The sequence below is a fragment of the Microtus ochrogaster genome, chromosome 6 (genome assembly GCF_000317375.1).
Source record: "Microtus ochrogaster isolate Prairie Vole_2 chromosome 6, MicOch1.0, whole genome shotgun sequence".
NCBI classification, from domain to species: domain Eukaryota; kingdom Metazoa; phylum Chordata; class Mammalia; order Rodentia; family Cricetidae; genus Microtus; species Microtus ochrogaster.
Genome location: NC_022013.1, coordinates 77920740 through 77931168, shown reverse-complemented (window position 1 = coordinate 77931168; position 10429 = coordinate 77920740). Strand labels below are relative to the sequence as shown.

Here is a 10429-nt window from a genome sequence, read left to right as displayed (position 1 = left end):
GAGTGAGTGAGGTGGAGACCAAACTGTGACTCCCGCTCCAAAGCCACAGAGAAACCCTGTCTCGAAAAACAAAAAACAAACAAACAAACAAAAAAAAGACAAAAAAATAAAATAAAAAGAAAAAAATTGAAATATATAGTTTTGAAAATGTTTCAATTTCAAAAATTAAATACTGAAGTCTGAACCATGTCGTGTGATAGAGTGAGTGAGGTGGAGACCAAACTGTGACTCCCGCCTCGGGTCTCACCCAGGACACCAGCAACAACACCAGCAGACTCTCATGGCCACTCAGTGACGTCACTGAGATCTCAGACTGCAAGATTAAAGCACCATAAACTCCTCTGCCGGCCATGGCAGGTGTGCGTGTCCACGCGGGCCAGTGTGGAGCTGACAGACATACCTGAGGCACTGGCCTGGGACAGGAACCTCTGCTCCTTCAGCAAGCCGTAGCTCTTCACCAGACTCTCGGCTCGGGCCAGTTTGTCCTCTGCCAGTCTCTCTCGAATACAAAGCTCACGCTCCTTCTCTTTAAAAAAGGGAAGGAGAAAAAAGAAACAAGTAAGGGGCTCTGGCCATCAAACCGCTTACTTGTGTCTGGCAGGCTCCCCACCCCCTGGCTGGGCTCCAGGGATGGTTCCCAGTCTCCCAATGCCGCGACACTTCCCTAGTTCCTCATGCTGTGGTGACCCCAACCATAAAATTACTTTTGCTGCTACTTCATAACTGTAATTTTGCTACTGTTATAAATCATAATGTAAATATCTGGTATGCAGGATGGGCTTTCATTGTTACAAACTGAACATAACTAAAGCATAGTGATTAATCACAAAACAATATGTAATTATGTATTGTGAAATAGTTCTAATTACAAAAAACTGAAATTTTTGTCTGAGTGGCCCTGCACAGAAACTCATTGCAACCCCTTTGTCCAGATCACTGTCTTGTTCCTCAAGAAAGCAAATAAAGTAGGTAACATGTGAGTTCTATCTCCATCCAATTTGCTTCTGTTTTTGCCACAGCTCAAGTGTGATTTGGACTGATATGATCTTTTCAGACAAATTGAGGCATGGTGCGTTTGGTCCTTGCCGTATAAATTCAACTCATTCAAGATGGCAAAGATGTCAACCAAATAAATTCTTTTCTGCAATTCACTTTTATTACTGAAGAATAGCTTTGAACCAGTCTTGCTTTCTGATTAAAAACATTTGAGTTCATCACGAATTTCAAAAGCACATTTTAAAGCTTTTCCTCTCGACACCATCTCTCTTCAGTGTGAACAGCGGAGCTTTGTTTGTGCACAACTCGCAGCACAGCTGAGAGAACCGTCAGCCGTTTACAGCGCTCGCCTTTACGAGACTGGCAGGATTCATGCTTTCCACGGCTTCTCAAAACTCTTGCAGCGTTGTCTTCATTGCTGATATTCGCCGATGAATCACACGTGGGTTCAGATGACTTTGGTGACTCTCAGTACCAAACGCTGGAGCCCACAGCTGGAGCACCATCTGTGCCAACACCACCTTTCCCAAGAGCTCCTCTACTCTTTTAGAAATGAACCGTGTCAGATACGTCATGTGCAATCGTTGTTTCAAGGTGTTTACAAAAGAGAAACTCATCTTTAAAGTCAACACCATTAACATATCTCACGGAAACCAGTACTGAAGAGTTTGCAACGTCTGCAGATTCATCCAACTGGATACTAAATATTGGAAGTAGAGATTTAATTCCCTGGTTTACCTGACAAGAACACCAGCAGACATATGGTGCCTACTCCATGGACAGTGTCATTAGAAAAGGAAAACTGCATTCACTGTGTAACAATTCATCTCCGATCAGAACTCAGAACACTGTCTCTGGCCACTGGCGACAGCAGGTCCTCAGCAACGGTCTGATTTCTGGCCTGGCGACTCTGAGCACCTCCATACAGGACGCTTCAGCGGCTGCTGTCCTGTTTGTGGTATTTGCCACCAGTGTCAAATCTGGCTCTCTTGAGTCCATCAGCTTTGGTGTCCTTGCCAGCAAAGCGTGGATGCTGTTATCAGTAGGGCATTCCAGTGTCTTCAGCTTCTGCTGACAAAATGTCACAACAGAAAACATGCCGCCATCTCTCAGTTCCTGCTGTAATTATTGAGGTAAAACCATCCTGTAAAACAATCTTCACTATGTTTTCTTAATGTTCCTCTCCACACGACCCATTACCATGGGATGGTTTTCTAATGAGAATAACATGTAACCAAAGCTTTACTGATACAAAAGAGGATGTACGGCATAGTTCAGTAAATACAGTTCATCCAAGTTGCCTGTGTTTTACCTTTCTGTGTTGATTTTTCACATACCAGTTACTACCACAAGGGGACACTATTCACATCTGACTATAAGACTTCGCAGCATCCACAGAGTTCCCATGGTCTGTTCTGGTTGTTGAGCACATGATTTTACTTCTACTCAGTAATTATAGCTTATAAAGCATCGTGTTATCTCGAATACTGATGTTTCTAACGCAGCTGCTCATATTCTCTCTCTCTCTCTCTCTCTCTCTCTCTCTCTGTCAAACAGGTCCGCAGACACACATCAGGCACCAGCCCTGTCACATACTATACCCCTGTCTCGGTTCTAGATTTATGTGAAAATGATTTCATCATGCCGGGTACTTGTAGTGGGTGTATCTGCATGTGGGCAGACCTGCCTGGAGATAGGCAGAGGAGGTCCCTAAGAGCGTCGAAAGCCAGTGTTTTCTAATGGTCTTGGGTCCTATGAAAAGATCGTTGGACAGTGACCCCCAAGAGGGTCGTGACCCACTGGTTGAGAACCACTACTCAAAAGAAGAGGCTGGGATGTGATTTGGCGGTATTCAGTCACTAGCACCCTGCCCCACCACCAGACAGAAACAAAGGTCCTATCGAAGAGGCCCGCACATCCAAGCTCCTCTGTTGGGACCCCAGCCGCACCTCCCCCATGGCATGGGCAGCTAGCTCCCTTGACCCGGGACACCACTCACGCTCCAGACTGTCCTCTCGGGCTCGGAGTGCTCTCTCTCTCTCCTGCAGCTGCTTTTCCTTCAACCTGAGCTCACTCAGCACAGGGCTGGAGGCCTGCAGCTTCGAAGGCTCGCCTAAGCGCTGTCCTCTCCTCTCCAGATGCTTCCTCTGCTCCTCCGCAACCAAGTCTGCTATCAAAGGGCTCTCCAGAATTTCTTCCACTGAAGGTCGGTGGTAATCCTGGAGAAACAGTGTGGCAGGCAGATCATGGAACAGTCATCAAGAAAAGCAGTTACACCAGGAGCATAAACAAGACAAAAGACAGTTCCTGTATCTAGAAACATCTGGAAAAACAAGTTCACAGGTCACCAGGTGACACAGGTTTAACTCACCTCACCCCACCCCTCCAGGAGGCTCAGGCCCTGCAGGACTGAACACACTACACATACACTGGGTACCACTGGGGTCTGCTCAGGGGAGGCGGGACCTTTGTTTCTCTAAATACCGTTAAAGAGGACGTTCTCACCAGCCTTCAATTTCTCTGTCTCTGTCTCTGTCTCTCTCTCACGCACGCAGGCACACGCACTGTATCCTTTGCAACCCCACAGCATCCCCCTCCCACTTCTTCCTCAGCTCACAACAGAACATCTGCCTCTCATCGCATGGGCCAGAAAACCTGTTGTCAGGGTATTTTCCTTCTGCTCTGCTCCCTTCTCCCTTGTTCTGGCCTCTAGTCCCTGAGACGGAGAGCAAACAGGCCCTTATCTACCACTGTACTCTGAGTTCTGCCTTTTTTCAATCTTTCCAAGCCATTAGCCATCAGCTACTGTGGCACAAGGTGGCAAGGAAAACAGGAAGTGAGGCACAAGGGTTGGTCAGGAAAACAGGAAGTGAGGCACAAGGTGGCAAGGAAAACAGGAAGTGAGGCACAAGGGTTGATCAGGATGTGTTCTGCACCTGTGAGCTTTCACCTCCACTAACTGAGCACTGAGCTGGGGAGGCTGATGACCAGTTTACCCAAACCCAAAGTTTACCCAAGACACTGAAACAGACAATGCACACATAGCCTCACAACCGTTACCTTTAAATTTAGCATCTGAGTGATGATGTCATTCAGCCCATCAGAGTAGCGGTAGGGGATCCGCCTGAATCTTCCCTCTCTGATTTTCCCAGCTAACTCTTTCTGATTGAAAGCTGTGAATGGAGGCCTGGGATTTAAAAATAAATAAAAAGGAAAAGAGGAGAAGGGAGTAAAGAGGAGACAAGGGAAGGAAAGGAAATTTAAAAAATGTTAAATGAATGCAAATAAGAAAACGAGAGCTGGCTCCGCCCTGCGTTCTGTCTCCCCAGCTGGGACTCTTCTGTGGCCGTGCTTAGCCGTCCCCTGGGACTGCCTACACTTTGGGTGGAAGAGCTGTGACTTGGGATCCCTATGCTCTGCAGTCTGCAGCACCCTGGTTTCCACCTGCTGATCGTGTCAGTGGGGAGCAGAATTCTCTCCTCCACCCCTGGAGAACCGTGGCTTCGTGGAACAGCTTAGCAGTGGAGGAGGAAAGTGGCTCAGAGTCCTTCCTGTTCTCCAGACCCCAGGCCTCCCTGGGACCCCTGCTGCATTCCTGCTTTGTCCCCCTGACCTATGAACTCTGCCCTGAGCTATGTACGTTTCACTGGGAAACAAAGATCCTTGACCAAAGCAGGACCCAGCCCCACGGGTTCCACAGTTAGTGGAGAAGTTGGAGAGTGTTGTTTTTAACTTGTCAGTTTCCAGAAACAGATGACCACCAGTGTCGGCTTGGCCTCAGACGCTCTCTCCTACTCACATCAATGCACACAGCTCATACAGCAGGCAGCCCAGCGACCAGATGTCCGACTTCTCATTATAGGACAGGCGGCTCATTTGCTCCTAGAGGACAAGGTAAGAAAGAACCAATGAGTTGAGAGCTTGTTTTGTTTCAAAGTTTAAAATTTTCAACCTCAGAGCTGGGGAGGCAGCCAGGCTAACAGAGCTTGCCTAGCATGCACAACACCTGGGCTGGATCCCGAGCACAAAAATCAATGAGGTGTGGTGGCTCACCACAATCTCAGCACTCGGGAGGTAGAGATCTGGAGAGATTCCTCAGCAGTTAGGGACCGGCCGCTCTTAAGAGGACCCAGCTTTCATTACCAGCACACACATGACAACTCTCTGCAATCTTTATTTAACTCCAGTTCCAGGGGACCTAAAGCCCTTTGGTCTCCCCATATAAACATATGATGTACATACATACACGCAAAGTACTTATACACAAAAAAAAAATAAAACCTTCTAGGGTTGGAGAGATGGCTCAGCGATTAATAGTACTGGCTGCTCTTCCAGAGGTCCTGAGTTCAATTCCCAGCAATGACATGGTGGCTCACAACCATCTGTAATGAGATCAGGTGCCCTCTTCTGGCCTGCAGACACAACGCATACAGAGACTCTGTATACATAATAAAAAAATTTAAATAAAACCTTCTAAAAAAATTCAAAGTTATCTTTAGCTATAAAATAAGTTCTAGGGTGGTCCAGGTTGTGTGAGTTACGTCAAAACACAACAAACAAAGAAAACAACCAACACAAAACCCACAATAAATCAATAAACTGAAAACGAAATGGAAACTCAAACTCTGGTAATATTCACTTAAGACAGAAGAAAAAATGTAAAATTTTCAATATTTCATATCCAAAGGACTCGGGTAGCTTAGACTACAGGAGAGAAGATGTAGCCTCACTGTAGCTTCAGGTTTCTATGAAAAAGGGGAGCGATCTTAGCTCGGCAACTCTATCATACAAAATCTCACTTTCACAAATAAAATGCTCACTGACAATTCAAAGGCAAGCGCCGGAGAGCTCTCCCCACGGTCCTCAAGGAAAGAAAATGGCATTTTATTCTGTTTTGTTTAAGAGATAGGGGTTCCAGACTCCTCAGTTCAGACACAGGCCTCAGCCTCCAGGTAGTTGTAGGAACCGCCTAGATATTCCATTTTAAAAGTCAGAGGAACTGGCTGGTGGAATACACCCGTGATCCAGCACCTGAGCTAGAGGCCAGGGGCTCAGCAGTTCACCGTCATCCTTACGTAACAAGTTCAAGGCCAGCCTGGGCTGCAGGAGACTGTCTCACAGATAAATCAAAACAGGGGGCTATAGAGATGATTTACTAACTCCAGCTGCAGGATCTGATGCCCTCCTCTGACCTCCACAGGCAACATACACATACACACACACACACACACACACACACACACACCCACGTGCGCACACGCGTGTTTTTTTTTTTCCCCTTCAGTCCACTGCTATAAACCACAGCAGGAACTAATATTCTCCTTGGGCTGACATCACTTCTCCCAGCTTAAGCCTCAGGGACACTGACTTCATCTAGTCACAAGGGCCGATGGGAAAAAGAGGCACAAAAGAATTGTGCAGGTATTAACTTCTTGATTCCCCTTTGTAATCAAGCTTTCCGTGTGGAATATGACACCATGGGAGAACCAGCCTGTTCTAGAAACAGTCACACACTCAGAGTTTTATGCTGTCACCAGCTCTACTAGCGTAATTATATATCCAGAAAACCCTAGACTTCTCTGTGAATTACTGAAGAAGTCTCTAAGATTTTATACACAGCAATGTCCCTTATGGACTCAAGGTTGGTTGGTGTTCATTTATTTGTTATTTGCTTTGCTTTTGTTTTTTTGAAACAGGGTCTCACTATGTAGTCTTAGCTGGCCTACAACTCCCTATGTCGACCAGGCTGGGGTTAAAGGCGTGCCCTAACCTTAATGACAGCTAAAAGTGGTCATACCCTAGCCTCAACAATTTCATCTTATGTTCTACAATCCAATCAATACTAAGAAGTGAAGAATAGCTGGGCAGTGTTGGCACATGCCTTTAATCCCAGCATTCGGGGGACAGAGGAGGGTTCATCTCTGTGAGTTCAAGGCCAGCCTGATCTATACAGAGTGAGTTCCAGGACAGCCAGGGCTACACAGAGAAACCCTGTCTTAAAAAAAAAAACAAAAAAGAAAAAGAAAGGGAGGGAGGGAGGGAGGGAGGAAGGAAGGAAGGAAGGAAGGAAGGAGTCACACAAGGACATGCACAGAAGCTCTCTGTAAATGCAGGCAAGGAGCAGCAAGAACAGAACAGGCACAGAAACTAACACTGCAAAAACGATGCCCACGTGTGAACGCCTGAGCCTCAAACATCAAGTCACTGTGATGGGAGCCGAGCCCATGCCTTCACCTCTGTTTCCTGCTGGTGCAGTGTGACCCGCTGCCTCCAGTTCCTGCCCTTGGGGCCAGGACTCTGCACTGTTAAAAAAAACCTGGGGGGTAAGGGGTACTAGAGAGATGACTCAGTGGTTAAGAGCATTTGTTGCTCTTGCAGAGGCCCTGGGTTTGATCTCAGCCCCCACACAGCAGCTCCCATGCATCCAAACTCCAGTTCCAAAGGATCAGTGCTGTCTTCTGAGCCCTCGGGCACCAGGCACGCACATGGCACACTTACACATGTACAGGCAAAACACTCATACTATAAATAAATCTTTACTCTTTTTAAAAAGCTCTAGTTGAATGCAGAGGAACTGAATGACCAGGCAGTCCCTTTGAACAAACAAATCTAGGAGGGTGAGAGAGGGGGTCAGAGGTTAGCACTACATGCTCTTCCAGAGGACCGAGTTCAGTTCCCAGCATCCACGTCTAGGAGGATGAGAGAGGGGGTCAGAGGTTAAGCACTACATGCTCTTCCAGAGGACCGAGTTCAGTTCCCAGCATCCATGTCTGATAGCTCACAACTGCCTGGAACTCAGCTTGGGGGGGGGGGACTCCATTCCCTCTTCCAGCCTTTACCATTACTCACACACGGCATACACCCACCACACATACACAACGCACACACAATGTGCACACACACACACAACACACACGTATACATAAATACTAAAAATGTTAAAACATATACATAACAGAACTTGGGTTGTAGCTCAGTGGTATAGTACTTGCCTCAAATGCCTGAAGCCCTAGTACTGCAAGGGAAAAGGAAAAACTTAAACTGTACTGTGAATTCTGGGCTGCTGGGTTTATTAGCAACCCAAACCTCAGTTCCCTTGCATCTGAATGCTTGGCCAAGATATTAAAAAGTCTCTAAACTCTGAGATACTCACAGGAGACATGTAATAAGGTGTGCCAACAAATGTTTTTGCAAAACTCGTGTCATGGTTTAAAATTCTAGCTAGTCCAAAGTCCCCAAGCTTGACGTTGTGTTTGCTGTCCAGGAAGACGTTGGCTGGCTTCAGATCCCGGTGAAGCACAGTATGGCCACCATCGCTCCTTCTGTGACACTCTTTGAGGGCCAGGGTCAACTGAGTCATTACTCGAAGCACGAACTCTTCCTCTAAGTACTGCCTGGAGCAAAAGCAATCACAAGTTTCATGATCCTCAATAAAATCGTGTCAAATGAAGGATAAAATATTTAAGCTTCCCAAGTATACAAATATGGAAGAAAGTTATTATTAGCTCTTAAACATGGTTATCATCTCACTAAGGATTGTCCAGTGTACTAACCCAAACAAGTACAGGAACATCCTACCACACTGTTAAGGGCCTTGGCCCTGGCCCCAACACAATGTGCTTACACACCAGACCCTTTCAGCTTACAATCAAGTTACCACTGACCTTTCCTTGGTCCCCTTAGTGATGACACTGGCCAGGTCCCCTCCTTCACAGTATTCCATCACGATGTACAAGGTTGTGTTAGTTCTGTCAATAATGCGATCATAGTAACGGACGATGTTTGGATGTTTCAGCTCCCGAAGCAAGTTCACTTCAGATACAAGCATCTGCTTCTCCACCTCTGTCATGGAGCCATAGTCGAGTTCCTTCCACACCAGGATCTGAAACACAACGTTTCCAAGGTATGAGCATGTATTATCCTTGGAGACAAATAACGAGATTTCCAAACTTAAAAAAAAAAAACCACTATCTCACATTTCAACACATCTTACAACTCAAGGTCAGTATGTTGATTACTACTGTGGGTTTGGCAGGGTCTAAAAGCATCTAGGAGACAAATCTCTAGGGTTAGTCTGGGGGAAGACCCACCCTAAATGTGGGTGGCACCAAGAAGCAGCAAGCTGGCTGAGCACAAGTTCTCTCCGCTCCCTGCGGGGATACAGAGTGACCAGTGGCCTCGAGTTCCTGTCACCACTTGCCTTCTCAGCCGCATTGGGCCGCACCCTCAAGCCCATTCCTTTTTTTTAATAGATGTATTTATTAGGTATACAGTGTTCTTTCTGCATGCGTGCCTATATGCCAGAAGAGGGCACCAGATCTCTTTATAGATGAGATGGTTGTGAACCACCAGACCTCTAGAAGAGGAGCCATCTCTCCAGGTGGCTTTTGTCAGGTCCTTCCCGTGAGTTGCCCAGCCTCTTCCCCGCTGTAAGCGCGGTTTGCTCCTCCCAAAGCGGGCAGATCCCCTGTGGACCTGAGACGCCTCACCTTGCCGTCGCTCTTCCTCCGAATCTTCTGGCAGCGGCCGTAGGAGCCGGTGCCGATGCTGTGCAGCACCTCGTAGTCTTCCACTCTGGACGGCATGGCGGGTGTCCACCCCGCGGGATCCTCGGAGCACCCAGACCCACGACCCGCACAGAATTAGCCGCGCCACCCGGAGCCCAGGCTCAGCCCGCTGCAGGTCCACGGCGCCGAGCAGCGCTGCCGCCCGTGGAACCGCACCGACCCCCGACTCGCCAGCCGCCTGCCGAGCCCGAGAGCTACCGGCCGCCGGGTCAACCGTCGCGGGCCGCAGACTCGCCATCTATTGGTCGACGGCGAAGCTGCCTCTTAGCTCTGATTGGCTCAGAAGACACAACACTGCTAAGCATCTTGGGAAAATACGTGTCTCTAGGCAACCGCGTCGGCGTTGGTGTGGGCGTCCGGTACGGAGCCGGCGCCCGGCGGGAAACCTGGGGACCTCGGACCGCAAAGCACGTTGGGTCTCGGTGACGCCGTCCCTCCGCGAGGTCGCCAGGCAACGGAGGTCTGGAGAGCTCTCAGACCCAGGCTCGCCCCTCGACCTTTCCACTTTGACCCTCACCCTTTCCGGTCTGAACCCGAACCGATGTGTGTTGAGGACTCAGTAATTCTGCACACAAACTGCACACAGACCTAGAGAGCGAGAATCCCTGTTCCTGCCGGGAGTGACGGCGCACGCAGGTGGATCTCTGAGTTCGAGGCCAGCCTGGTCTACAAAGCGAGTTCCAGGACAGCCAGGACTGTTAAATAGAGAAACCCTGCCTCGACCCCCCCACACACCAAAAAGAAAAAAAGATAACCAAAAGTTAGGGGTGGAGTATGGACGCATGCAGCACACACTGCTCACCACATAGCGATGGTCACATTTTACTTCTAAGACATCTGCGGGGGGGGGGGGGGAGTGCTAGAAA

The 10429-nt window shown here is 48.1% G+C and overlaps 1 protein-coding gene across 1 annotated transcript in view; it reads right to left on the bottom strand.

Annotated features, from left to right (window-relative positions):
- Positions 1-9729, bottom strand: part of Nek2 (NIMA related kinase 2) — a 14959-nt gene extending 5230 nt beyond the window's left edge. The window contains exons 1-7 of the mRNA XM_005348889.3: positions 9486-9729; positions 8661-8878; positions 8150-8390; positions 4796-4878; positions 4057-4183; positions 2996-3215; positions 401-526 (exon numbers count right to left, since the gene is read on the bottom strand). Coding sequence (XP_005348946.1) covers positions 401-526; positions 2996-3215; positions 4057-4183; positions 4796-4878; positions 8150-8390; positions 8661-8878; positions 9486-9581 — 1111 coding nt within the window. The 5' untranslated portion in view covers positions 9582-9729. The remainder of the gene's footprint in view (positions 1-400; positions 527-2995; positions 3216-4056; positions 4184-4795; positions 4879-8149; positions 8391-8660; positions 8879-9485) is intronic.
- Between the last annotated feature and the right edge of the window lie 700 nt (positions 9730-10429).